Source organism: Cuculus canorus, chromosome 3 (assembly GCF_017976375.1).
Source record: "Cuculus canorus isolate bCucCan1 chromosome 3, bCucCan1.pri, whole genome shotgun sequence".
NCBI lineage: Eukaryota > Metazoa > Chordata > Aves > Cuculiformes > Cuculidae > Cuculus > Cuculus canorus.
In genome coordinates this window covers 100,355,901-100,370,145 of record NC_071403.1, presented here as the reverse complement: position 1 = coordinate 100,370,145, position 14,245 = coordinate 100,355,901, and the positions used below count along the sequence as shown (strand labels likewise).

Below are 14,245 nucleotides of genomic sequence, written 5' to 3'. Positions count from 1 at the left end.
AGATCTCTTTTAGGAATTTGGAAGGAGCATTTACTTGGACTCTGAAGGAGATGGGCACAATAATTCTACCTGTTGTTGTGGTGGTAAGCACTCACAATCACGTGTGCCAGCCCCCCCTACAATAAGGAACATGATAAAGCAGAAGAGTCTTATTCATGGTGAGATGCAGTGCAGGTCACTAGGACAGGTAACTGAAGTGTCGACTGAGAAGAGGACAAATTGCTTTGTTTGGTACAATATGGTACAGATTCTCTGAGCTGCATCCTCACTTTATTGGTTTATGTCTATTAAAGACTTGTTTTTTACTTTTGAGTCCTTCAGTAAAATAAGGACCCTTATTAAGTGATAAATAAACATTATCTAAGGGATCACTATTCATAGTATCTTACTGATGATAAGGAATAGGATCCACATCTGATTTTTTTTGTCATCTATTCTCTGTGCTTCTCAGCATGTGTGCTCAGCTAAAAACCTCAGTAAGTGTGTTCTGAATTTTCTTTTATTAAAAAAAAAAAATCACAAATCAAGACATTTATTTTCAGCTATTTGTTTTCAGCCATTTTAGATGCCTGTCCAAATTTATCTCAATCTGCAATGTGTCTGTGTGTGTGACAGTAGGGAAGGCTAAGGGTGTTTGTGTTGTGTAACTACTTTGACTTGATAATTTCCTAATTTCTGAAAAACTAATTGTTCTTAATCAGGAAGTTCATAGTTAAGAGAAGTATTTTATGTGAAGTTTTTCTTTAGATTTGGTTAAAGATTCCTCATGTTAATTTAATACAGTAAATGCTCATTGTTGTTTTCTTAAATTGCCTTTCATTTTAATTTGAATGAGACTGACAATAAAAATGACAGTATTATAGAACTCTGACTTATTTCTAGGGAACTTTCATGATAAAAGCCATCTTTCAGTAATAGTCTGATTTGGTTTTTGTGGATGAAATCATCAGTCTGAGAAGTGATTTACATTTTGAAATTTTGTGTCTAGTTTTGTAATCTATTCCAGGAGATGCATGTATACAGAGACTCTGAGTTTCCATACATGTCTCAGATTAGTGATGAGTTGAAAGGATATGTGCTTGGGAAAGTATTCACTGTTCATATTTTTTGTCAGAAGTTTTGTTCACATATCTATGCAAAAGTAGTTAAAGCGCCTAAATATAGCAAAGGTTCAGTTCCCACTAAGGGATGTTGTTATTCTCACTCTGTATCTTTGTTTAAACTTCCCAGGTTTTTATCATTCATTGGAGGAAATGCAAATGACATAGGAAAACCAGATATGCAGCAAAAAGTAAATGCAGTAATTCAAAAGGAAGGACTGGAAGGTACAGCCAAAAGGCTCAATACAACGGTGCACACGCTGCAGCTGATCATCGATGGTCTTACTCAGCCTGAAGGCTTTGACATCCGAACAGGTAAATCTTTTTTTTGAAGGCTGTCATATAAGTTTGATTGTTCTACATACAAGTTTTTAAAACACCACAGTTTCTTCTTCTAAAGTCAGTAGTACCTTTTTATGGACATTTACCTCCACTTCTTTTCTCGGGCAAGATAAAGGCTTTATCATAGTCAGATGTTTCTTTCTGGCTTAGTAGGTAAGGAGTGTGAATCCTGTGTGAAATCACGGCGTTTTCAGCCATAGGAAGGGAAGTTGTATGGCTGTTAACAAATGAAATACATTCAGTATGTTGACTCTATACTGATTAAATCTGTGTTGGCTCTCCATTATGGAAAGGAATGCTGAGACCAAGCTGAAACAGTACTAATAAAGATCTGTGGAACGGTAGTGTAGCGGTGTGCAGTTCTGCTCTTTTATTGCACTAGTTCCTGCAGACAAGTGAAATTGGAGCACATCTCATGACCTACCTTGGTTAAAACTTTGCAGTAGCGCTGAACAGTTTGAGGTAGAGGGGAAGAAAGATGAGGTAAGCAATGAAGTAAAACGTCTGAAGATGCTGTTGTTTAATGAAACTTACATCTGGATTCTCTTACAACAGTGAGAGTAGGCAGCAAAGATGCAGATTTGTAATAGCAAATAATAAACTTATGCTTAAAAAAATAACATTTCTGTCCCTCTGTTTTGGCTTCATTAGTAGTTTCCTTGCAGATTTTACAAATATTTCCCACTAGTGATCGTGAAAGAGTGTATTTTCTATGTCTCTATTTGTTCTGGTGGCCTCAGATCTAAATTACAGTAGTAGACTATTAATATATGAAGATATATATATTAAAAAAAAGAGAATCTTCAGTGGAAATATTCATATTCTGCTGACCCAGTCCATTCAGTATTAATGTAGACAGACTTTGTGACTGGAGTAAGCAGCCTTGCGTATCTGTAATTCTTTGTTGTAACGCTGCTAATGACTGTCAGTGAGGAAATACATCACATCTAACAGGGCTCGGGCAGAAATGAATGGTTGTACTCTGCCCTGATTTGAAAAATTGTCTTGGTTTAAGATTCGATTCCCTTCTTTTTCCCAGTAGTAGACATGTGATGTTGGGGAACTGCAAACAAAGAGTAGCTTTCCCATGTGTCCTCTTAAATTTAATAGAAATTCTATGCAGTTAATTTTTCCTGAATGATTTTAGTACAAAGGAGAATGGGAAGAATTATTTAGGGAATGGGAAAAGGAAGGAATAGAATACTTACCATGTTATTTTGAAAATCTTTTCCTAGCCAAAGTCTTGTAAGGTATTTCTTGCAAGAAATTGTCTTTTTAACATTAAAGTTGAACAGCTAATCAGATAGCTGTAATGAATCTGGTGGGATGGTGTGGGAAACACCGTTTGCAAACATTTAAAAAGATCCCCATAACTCTCTCGTGCTCACTGCCCTTAATGGCTGTTGTTTTTTTCATTGAAGTGCTTTTGGACAGCTTAATGTGACAAAAAGATTAACCATTTCGAACTTGAGCAATTAGGTACATTCCTTCAGTAGAAAGTTTTATATCATTCAAAGCCTATTGCTGCATTTGCCAGCTTGTGTACATAGTTTGGCTTTGATCTTGTGGTGGGTTGACTGGGGCTGGATTCCAGGTGCCCATGAAGCCACCCCATCACTGCCCCTCCTCAACTGGACAGGGGGAGAAAAATATGACAAATGGCTCTTGAGTTGAGATAAAGGTAGGGAGAGATCACTGACTGATTACTGTGACAAGCAAAACAGACTTACCTTGGGGAAAATTAATTTACTTTATTACCCATCAAAGCAGATTAGAATAATGAGAAAATAAAAACAAATATTAAAAACACATAATCCCCTGCACCTTCTTCCCAGGCTTAACTTTACTCCTGAATTCTCTACCTCCTCCTCCCACAGCAGTGCAGGGGGATAGGGACAGGTGTGGTCAGTTCATGACACTTCGTCTCTCCTGCTCCTTCCTCTTCAGGGGAAGGTCTCCTCATACTTTTCCTCTACTCCAGTGTACAACCCTTCCCATGGGAGACAGTTCTCCACAAACTTCTCCAATGTGGGCCCGTCCCATGGGCTACACTTCTTTGCAGACTTCATCGTGGATCACCTGCAGGGTTACAAGTCCTGACAGCAAAGCACGGGCTTCTTTCTCCACGAGTCCACAGGCCCTGCCAGGAGGCTGCTTCAGTGTGAGCCTCTCATGGGGTCACAGCCTCCTTCTGGTATCCACCGGCTCTGGCGTGGTGTCCTCCACAGGCTGCGAGTGGGTATCTGCTCCACTGTTAACCTCCATGGGCTGCAGGGGAAAAGCCTGCCTCACCATGGTCCTCACCATGGCCTGCAGAGGAATCTGTGCTCCGCAGCTGAAGTACCTCCTCCCCCTCCTTCTCTACTCATCTTGGCATTTGCAGAGTTGCTCTTCTCACTCCTTTCTTCTGGTTGTTGTTGCGGAGCAATTCCCCTGCCTCCTTCGTAAATATGTTGTCACAAAGGCGCTTCCACTGTCAATGATGGTCTCAGGCTAGACCAGCAGCAGGTCCATCTTGGAGCTGGCTAGCGTTGGTTCTGTTGGACAAAAGGGAAGCTTCTAGCAGCTTCTCACAGAAGCCACCACTGTAGCCCACTTGCTACCGAAACCTTGCCGTGTGAACCCAATACGGATCTACAGCCTGGTGAATTTACAGTCTAATTGATTTGCAGTGCAATTTGTCTATAAACTGGTTAAAGCTGTATTTTATTTCTCAAAGGCAGAGGGAAATGGTTGCAATGTTGGTTTGGTGATGCTCTTTGTGGAAAATCTCAGTCCTATTAGATATTGGAAAAAGTAAAACAGTAGTAGGAAAAGGCTGAAAGGGATCTTGTTTGGGTGTCTCAGGGTTTTCTGCAGGAGAAGAAAGTGGTAAGCAAGTAACAAGAGTTTAAAAGATCTATCTGTGCCCATATGTAGAGTGTGAATGTCGGTATGTTGGGATACTACTTTCTTGTAATCATGAGTATGTAATTTTTAAGTGGTCAGTGCACAGAAGCAGTTGACTGTGTTATGTCATGGTGCAGGTGAGCTGTGGCCTAAGAACAGTCCATTGTTGACTTTTCTCTGGAGTATGTGATGGGACTGTGTATTGACCTTCATGTATACAAATTTGTATAGCAATAGAATTTTGTGTGTAATTTATGTGTTTCAGCTAAGAGTCACCTGAAGTGTTTTTGCCCTAACTCCATAAACATTTAAAGAGTTGTTTAGTCACTAGCTAATATACTAAACACTTCTAATCATATCTTTTTAAGGTGATTCATAAAATACAATAAATCAGTTTTTTTATTGCAGTTGGTTCTTTATTTAAAAAGCTTAACGAAGCAGTATCTGAGACCTTAGAGCTACCTTGGGATGAGTTCTTAATTAGAAACAGTCATCTGGAAACAACTTTTGGAAAATAATGCAGGCTTTTTCTCCAGTGACTTATTTTTGTTTCTTGTTTCTTATAACAGATTTTGATAAACCTGACTTCAAGAGAAGCATAGTCTGCTTAGAAGACTTAAGTGTTGGTACTGTTCTGACTGGAAAAGTTGAAAATGCGACACCATTCGGAGTATTTGTTGACATTGGTGTGGGAAAATCAGGTTTGATTCCAGTGCGAAACATAACAGAAGCAAAACTTTCTAAAGCGAAGAAGAGAAGAAGCCTGGGGTTAGGTCCTGGAGAAAGAGTGGAAGTTAAAGTGCTTAATGTCGATATTCCTCGATTGAGGATAACATTGGATCTTATTCATGTATTATGAGAGGGTTTTTTTATGATCGAGCCTTCATTTTAAAGGTTAAGTAACATTGGCAAGGTTCTGGAGATTTAGACTCTTAGTGAGAGTGTTGAAAATTAACATTTTTTTTTAAAATCTAATGTTTTTTTCCACATTTCTTGAATCCTTTCTGTTAATAATTGTTGGAACAGCATTTGGATTACCTCCAAGAAACCTTGTTATTGTGTCTGCAGAGCAACTGAAATTCCATTGGACTGTCAGACAGATAAGAGATCTGTTCTGTCTGTGTGAGATTTCTTGTCTCTGTCTTTAGTCAGTACTGCATAAGCAGAAACATCTATTGCTTTCCTTCAAAAAACAACCATTTGGTTTGTTCTCTAGTTCACAGTCTAAAAGAGGGTACCTAATTGTAGGAAAAAAGCGATCTTTTTAAGTTAGTTGGTAATTACATTTCAAAAGTAGACTGAAAGATGTGCATCTGCTGATGCATCTGATGGTTCAGAAATATTTTACTTTAATTTATTTGAGCAACATTATTAGGATGTCTCTATATGTCTTATTATTGCTTGTTCAGTTATCAATTGACACGCTTGGATGTACCTTGGGGTTTAAGGAACTTCGCTTAAAGGTGTCAAAAGACATTTATGTTGTTCCATACTTGTGCAAAATAAAAACATTTCTGGCCATCTTCTCTCAGTGTATTGATTCTACGAGTGATTTAACACTCCTAGTTCTCTTTCTTTCCAACATGTACACCATCAGTAACACTTCAGCTTAAGGATGCAACTTGTGAGGATGCACTTCTCTGACCTTCTGAATAGCCTGATGTTGTTCCTGATTTAGTAAAATGGTTTTAGTCTATGTTGGGCTTCCTTAACTTTACATTAATTTTTTTTCCATCTTTGATATAAGGTATTTTTCTGCCTGTTTCGAGCGGAGAGCAATTTTTCAACACTTGTTTTCAACACTATGCTTGTGAAGGCATGATTCTCCTTAAAAAAAACTAAAACTTTTTGCTGTTTGTAGATGTTTGCAAAGCTTTTCTAGACTTCTGTTTCAATAAGAATGCTCATTGTTTATTGTTAGGAGTCACAAGCATGAGATTTGTTTCTTCCACCTAGAGACATCTTAGTTAGCTGTGTTTTGGTGGTGTTTCAAAGGATTTACCAATTTGGCCAAGCTTGCAAAGGACAGGCAATGATATACCAGCCAAACAGCTTCTAGCAACAACAGATTTATGTTGCCTTTCTAGGAAATTATTGGTGTATTGGATGTTTATTACTTTAAATTCATCAAACTTGTCTGTAAGCTGCCAGAAACTCCTGTCTTTAACAGATGAGCATAGGCAACACGTATATCAAGTGTTAAACATCTTTGACAAGGTTTCTAAATACAGATGTCCAAGTAACTGTTGGCACAGGGACTATATATTAGTTAGGAAAAGGTTGGCATCATTTAGTTTCCCAGCTCTGTGGTTTAATTTTCAAAATTAAGAGCCAGGTGTAGATGGTATAGTTTGGAGATTATGGAATCATTTAGCAGATGGAAAAAGGAAACAGATCTTGCTAGCTTCACTGCATTTCTCTACCAAAAAAACCCAAAAGACCATTCTCTATTATGCAAACGTCAGCTTAGCTTGGAATCATGTTTTTCAGGCCTTTTGAAATTCTCCTGTAATGCTTCTGGAAAGTAGATTTTGTTGGTATGAAATTAGAAACTGTGATACCATGTTGCTGTCTTTGAAAACACAGATGCAAAGCAAACAAGCTGAGATGCCAAGTGGTGCAATCACTGATAATACTACTGTGTTTTCTGCTATCTCCATCAGCAGAATTATATAAGTTCTGCTGAGCTTTATGTATGATCTCTGCAGTATTTATGCACTTAGCAAATTAATTGAATTTGCTTGGCCTTCACTAAGGAGGAGATACACTTGATCTTCTCCTGAAGCTCATTTCAGTGATGAAGACGAAGAGTATTTTCTGCTTTTGTACTGTTTTGTTTGGTACTGTGGCATCATCTACATTTTTGTAGCTCTTGGATGATCATAAAATGCTCTAAATGGAAGACATCTTGAGACTATTTCTGACTGTTAATTCACAGGAAGCTTCTTGCTTACTCGGAGGACTGACCTGCAAATCCAACTTATGTAGTCATGAGCTAGCTTGCTTTTTCTTTAGTGGAACTCAAACTTATTCTGTGGCATCACAGAGACTATTGGAAAATGTTATCTCTATCTGAATTTGTTTAATCACAAAATTGGGAAGCTTATGACTATGAATTTCTTCAATGTCTGCAGCTTTGCAAGTGTAATCACATTATTTGTGAGCTAATTCAGTGTCTTCCGACAAAAATATAAAAAAATATAAAAACTACTATATAAATAATGATAATATAAAAAATATAAAAACTACTTCCGACAAAAATATTTTTTCTTTGACAAAACACATCCATTCTAACAGCCTAGTGAAGGTCTAACGAGGATGAATATGTGTTCATATGACCTTTGCTGGTTTTGTCAGATCTTTGCCTGGAGATTTTAAAATTTTTTCTTTTTAATCAGTTTTTCTCTTGAACTCTTATGGCTTTCAGATTTCTGATATCAAAGCATCAAGATTGTTTTCACTAAATCATCTCACCCTTTAGTTTCTGAACCAAGAAAAGAATTACTGGCTGGGTGCTTTTTCCCATTTGAGATGCTCTTCATGATGCAGTCCAATCTTTGGAGCAAATTTTGTAGTGCTTAATAGTGATGCCTCCAAGATTAAAACTAAACAAAACTGAAAAAAACCCTGCTTCATCTTGATCTTACTTAAATGCTTCAAAGTACAGTTTCTCAGATGGAGACTTAAAAGTGAGTCTTTAAGTCTCACTGAAAATCTTACCTTTGCCTTAAGCTGTAGATTGCAAGGCATCTACTCACTGTTCCACCTCTCCACAAGAGAATCCAGCCCATTGATCTTAGCTGACAATCTGCTTTTTTTAGTCCCACCCTCACTCAAATAGTCTGGTATTTTGCAATTGCCTTACTAGATAGGCAGATCCATAAGAAGAACTTCTAAAGATTTCCTGTGCTTTAGATGTTAGACAAAGGAGAATAATTCTTCTACCAAACAAGATGGCACTTGTATGCCTGGCTGTAGTAATGCAAATCAAGAGTTTAAAAGAAGCCATTTGTTTTGGTTTTATTCCTGCCTCAGGCAGTTTTAGACAGCATATATCAATTTTCCAGAAACTTGTCAACCTTGGGAATGATTTAGTATGCTGTTAAACATAATAAAATCAATAGGAAAACAAATAGAATTTCCATGAGGAGCAGACGGTTGGAGAAGCTTGTCCATATGGCATATAGACATGATGGAATTTGGGGCTTTGTGGGGTACTTGCATTAGAAAAATTGCATACAAAGTGAAGGTAATGCATAATTCAGCAGAGCAAATAATCTAACAGCTTTGCGATAGTGTAGCTTGAACTTGGTGTCTGTATTTATTTAACAACAAATGCACTTATAAACTCTATGCCTGGAAGCTACAAACCAAACATGAATCATATTTGCCTAACTTCAGAGCTTTGTATAAGAGCCTCACCCTCTCTGAAGTGAATGCTGAGTTCTTGGTTCAGCCTGAATAGTACCTTTGCTTTTCTAGCCTTCCTCAAGGTAGCTTGTGTAGTTACCTGACTTTGCTTAAAATCAGTCCTGTAAGAAATTGGAGGGAACCAGTTGGTTATGCCAGTCCACGTTACTCTGTCACGCCCTTTTGTTCAAAGTTTCCTGAAGAGCTGTGATGTGTCCCCGGTTGTACATAAAAGCTAGACAAGTCAGTAATTCCACTTCCTCCCCATTAGGGACCTTTTAAAGGTCTGAGAGCACCTCGGTTTGCCGATCCCAACTGTTCTTCACCTTCCCCACAGGCACGTACAAGCTGTAACTGTTCAGAATTGTTTTATCTTGAGAAATCCTTGTGAATCTGTACTCCATAAAGATCTCAAGTAACTGGTAGTTCTGCATTTCTTACCGCAAACCTCTGTGACTAGTTATTTTAGAGAAATTTGGTTGCCTGTTTGCAGTTGAGCTTCTAAATGGTCCCTTCAGAGAATATCATAATTGTATTCTGGCTACAAGTACCTCCTGCCAGGAGGCTGTTGAAGATTGCTGCTTATCCAGAGATGCCTCAAGGAGCTGAGCAGTTGCTTCTGATCTGTGTTGGAACTTTGACTGGGTGGGTGTTTTCTCAGATGGACATGAATGAGTCACTCGTGACAGATCAACCTGTTCACATAAAACTTCTCCAACTGAAGGCAATTTCTAGAGAGCTAAAGTTGAATTGCAAGTGGTAAGACGTCTATGTGTTACACCACAGACTTTATCACAGCTTCTGAAACTTGGAATCAAAACTCTTCAGTCTGGGAGGGACCGGTGCTGGAGTATTGCTGCTTCATGGGTTTGTACAACAGGACATTATCATATCTCATCATCAGTCTGGTTTCTAGTGAAGACTATGCCTTTATTTGTGGTCAAGCAGTGAATTTTTTCATGTGTGACTCACTATGAGGTATGTGGAAATGATTTTATGAAAAGAACTGTTATGCTTGGGGGTCATTTCAAAGACTGAATAGAAGTGAAAGCTTGGGAAGGTGTTTTCACCTCAAAATTAGAAGTGTGGGATAGCTTAGTGGAGAGCAGAAACCGCCACATACCAGAGGTTGTATATTGACACCGTGACTGCTTTTTTGTGTAATGAGGAGGCAGGAAAAGGGACATGGAAGGAAATGGAGGGATTCTGGGGAGAACATCCTGGACATGTAAACGGTCTTGTGGGAATACAGTTAAGATGATGAAATGCAAATGGTAGTAATGTAATAGGAATGTAGCAGTCATGGAATCTGCACCTGGTTATCTCTTGTTCCCTGTATCTCACATAAAAAAAAAAAAAGAAGAGTAAGTATAAGTATGTCTTATAGCTGAGGAAACAGCATAGTGGGAGAAGAACAAAGTACATGCTGTTAATTGATTTGCTTCTCATTTCCCAGTGTTGCTGTTTCTAACTAGTTTATTGCGAGTAGATCAATCCTTGCTCATCAGCACTTCTGGCTGACAGAGTGCAGCTGTCACGTGTAGCATATGTGTCATCTAACACAAAGCGGGTAGAAGTGCTCCAGCGTCATGGGCAGTTGCAGCCACCAGAATTTTTACTTATTTATACTTAGTAGGAAAAGTCCTTGAAAAACTAGCTTGTCATGGCTTTATTTGATCCCTTGAAATCCGTGCACGGGGATAGACGCTGAGCCAGTCAGAAGCTGAAAATAGCAGAAAACCAACTATTTGTATACTGGGTAGAATTTTTCTTTTAAGAACACACAGCATCAGTGATTTAAGATTTGCTCTGGTTATTCAGTTTTTTATGTAAGCAAATGCTTGATAGCCTCTAAAGAAGCTTACCTGAAAGACTGTCTCTCTTGGCATGTTCCATGGCTGAGGTAGTTGTTAATTTTTAAATGTGGACATGTTTCTCAAGGTGTTGTCTCTTATGAACTGCCTAGTTTAGAATCGGTCCAAAGTAGCCCAGGTGTATTAATCTTCAATACGTTCTATGAGGCCTTGTGTTTTCTAGGGCACACAAGTGAGTGATAATCGAGGAGGTGAAAGAAGCGTTCTTCAGTGTTTGCTGCTGATTGACTTTTATTCTGTATGGTGGTGTTATGTGGGCACTTCATGGAAGAGAAGGGCAGGTGGTAAAGCTTATACAATGAATAAAATGAGTCAAAATTACAGAAATGTAAAATGTCTGCCTGGCAGTAGGAAATCCTTGACAGTCTCGGTCACAGTTTCCCACATTTCAGAGCATTAAGCTTCTCACATAGATCAAGTTGCAGTAGTGTGTTTCTTGGGGGACCCATGTCCCATTGTGTTCCTTCCACTGCTTGCAGACTTTGCTGGATCAGTGACAATCTGTCCCTTTTTAGAGACTCGCAAAACAACAATAAAAATATCCCTCCTTTGGGAGTGGAGCTTGAGCTCATCTCCAAAATGAAGGCTTCCCACAGTCAAGACCTTCTGAAACAATTCTGCTTCTCTTCCAATCTTCGTTGAACAGAATATCACTGGTTTATAATTATTTCTCTATGCCAATCTTTTTTTCTTTATGTTATTTACACTTAGGTAAACCGGAGGACTACAGAATAAGTACAATTTATTATTTCAGTGTATGTTTTCAGTCCTTTAAATGTAACTTTTATCTGGGTTTGTTGTGAGAAACACTAGGACACTTCTCTTATAATGAGTGTGACAGTTACTGTATTAGCTGATTTGACGGTTATCAGATCTCAACCACTTGGGAAGGTGTAACTCTCTACAGACTGTCCATCTCTGTTCAAGGAGAAATTATTGATATTGCATGATCTTGAAATGTCGAAAAAGTTAGAAAAGGATGATGCTTTAATTGAAAAATCAGGCACCTGAAAGCTGGGAAGTGTTTAAAAATATCCTTTGGAATGCTCATTCTCTGTACTAAGTGAGTCTTGGGTTGCAGAGAAATATTGTGTGATTACCTTGACTGAGGCAAACAGGAGTGTGACTGCTCAGATAGGATTTACATTAGGTGATGTTTCAGTATAGGTGAAGCTGCGTTTCAGTGGTGTCAGCTTCCTTCCTAGTCAAATCCACAGAAGGTAACAATATGGGCTGTAAAAGTAGTGTTAATTAACATTAATCTTGTTAACATTTCAGACTGAAGCTTTGCTGGTTATAATAAAATGAGGACCCTGGCCTGGGAGGCAGACTTTAACTTTGCATTGCATGTAAGCAGTGACAGCACTCCAGGAGCTCCGCTGGATCTTGATGTTTATAAAAAGATAGAGTTGTAGCTGAAATATGAATGACCAATATACTCATTGCAGAACAAAAATATTAATAACTAATGTTCCATTATTTAATTTCCGTTTGTGAACTATGTTCATAGACTAATCTATTTTGTGTAATTCTGGCTAGTTGCTGGCAAGATAGACGTAAATATGTCTATGAATGGACATGGCATAAATAAACTATCCAGAGTTTTTTAAAAATTTATTTGGGTAGTTTTGAAAATAATATGGTTTTGATCAGCAGATCTTCACTCTGTGGATCAGCAGATCAATGTGTCGAGTAATGCTTATTTACATTTCATTTCATTGAGGGTGCAGGTTAATAGTTTTCTACTGATGCAGAAAACAGAAGCGAGGTTTTCGGTTTTAGTTTCCTGTAGCTAGAGCCATTTATGGAAATTACTTATTTAAAGTGTTAAATAAATTAATCTGCACCTTAGCAACATCTACTCCAGACTTTTTGGGTGACTTCTCTAATTTTGCCTTTTATCTTCTGGGTGGCTTTATCACTTGTGAAATTCTGATGTTGCATGCTTCTCCTAATAGCATCCCAAGGGAGCAAAGATCATCTCACCAGCAAAAATAAAAAGGGGCGAGGGGGAAAGCAAGAGGCACAAGTGTACTGTGATATTTAGGTGTGTGTGGTGTTCCTACTGTGTCCTGAAGAAACCCCTCTGCTGTTATCTTTTCAGTCAAATTCGGCTGAACAGTACTTTGCTGAAATAATTCTTGAAGGGTTTTATGCTAAATGGAATAGGAAAATTCTAGTAAGTGAAATGTTATCAATGGAACCAAGATTGACTGTTCATCATGTCTGGTATATATTGCTTTCTCTAACAACTTGCCCCAGCAGGCTTACAGTTGTGCTCTCTCTGAAGACCCTCCCAGCTGCAAGACCTGATTGACAAAATCTGTAGGCAGATGCACTTGCCAGACTCTAATAAAGATGGGGCCTTGGGAAAATCTAAGGCAATTATTGACGGGCAGCAATCCACTAATCAGACAATTTCAAAATTAATCCCACAGTCCCTTACTGTATTAGCTTTCCTCCTTGTTTGTATTTATACAGCAAATTCATGACTTCAGTGAATACTCTCCCTTCCAGCTCAATTATGTCTCTCTGAGGTATTAAATTAAAAACAGAAGAAATATTGAAAGTGGCTTGCAATTAGTTTCTTTAAATGGTGATATGGCACTTGCAGGCTGCGGTTCTTAATATGATGCCTGATAATAAAAGTCAACAGGATTTTTTTTCATCATGCAAGCAAAGCAAGTATTCCTAATATGCCTTGTTAAAAGTGGCCTATATATAATGAGAGAAAAAAAGTGATTTGATTTTGGAGTTTAATTATGTTTTCATAAAATTCTTCTGGAGTAACTGACAAGTCCACAGTGTCTCCAAATAACATAAATAGATTTTGGGTTGTGCGTTTTGATTTATCTTTTCCTTGTTTTATTTTGATCACTTTATAATACAAAATTGCATTACATTTGATTGTAACTTGCCTTTTAAATGAAGACTGATCCAAATAGAACATTTTTTTCACATGGAAATGAAATATAGAACCATCTTTTTGGTGTAACTCTTTAAACGTGAGTCACTGCCTACAGTCCTTGTTCATGTGCAGTATATATCATTCTTTTAAAATTTAGAATTCTGTATTGAGTTCCTGCAGTGGCTGCAGAGTTGTTTCTGCAGATCTGAACCTGAATGTAGAGTTTTCTTTTTCATTATCAAAAAACACACAACCGAAGAGAGATACCACTCTAAAAGCATTATTTTGCATCTTTGCACTGCAGATGGCTATTGGCTTGGGTAGTAAGAGCACTGTGCTCTTCCACTGTTCCCCACATGCAGCAGGAAGTGTACAATATTAATTTTTTTTGTTTATTGGTTATCAGTTTGCTTTCAAGTACAGAGGAATGAAAGAAAAATGAGCCAATCTAGTTGGAAGTCAGTGGATAAACTCGGTGTACATGTGGATTGGAGAGTAGATGGTGCAGTGCTAACTGTAAAAACTGTAGAAAGTATTTATGAGTTGAGGAATATGTGGGACACAGGTTTGACTTGAGAGGCTTAAGGCTTAAACCCTTCCCAGGTAACTTTGAGTTCAGCCCATTTCTTCATATCTCAGATTTCTATCAGTACAACACTTTGAATAGATGCTGGGGCGAGGAGGAGGGGGAGGGGGGGGCAAAGAGGGCTGTGAAGGTTCTA

At 38.2% G+C, this 14,245-nt stretch overlaps 1 protein-coding gene across 5 annotated transcripts in view; it reads left to right on the top strand.

Annotated features, from left to right (window-relative positions):
* SRBD1 (S1 RNA binding domain 1) overlaps window positions 1–5,865 on the top strand; it is a 132,438-nt gene extending 126,573 nt beyond the window's left edge. For 4 of the 5 annotated variants that reach the window (XM_054063411.1, XM_054063407.1, XM_054063409.1 and 1 more), the window contains 2 exons: window positions 1,231–1,415; window positions 4,901–5,864. In XM_054063411.1, the coding sequence (XP_053919386.1) occupies window positions 1,231–1,415; window positions 4,901–5,190 (475 nt within the window). In that variant the 3' untranslated portion in view covers window positions 5,191–5,864. Of the gene's footprint in view, window positions 1–1,230; window positions 1,416–4,900 lie in introns of all 5 variants that reach the window. The other variant, XM_054063412.1, reaches the window with a different exon arrangement.
* The last annotated feature ends 8,380 nt before the right edge of the window (window positions 5,866–14,245 follow it).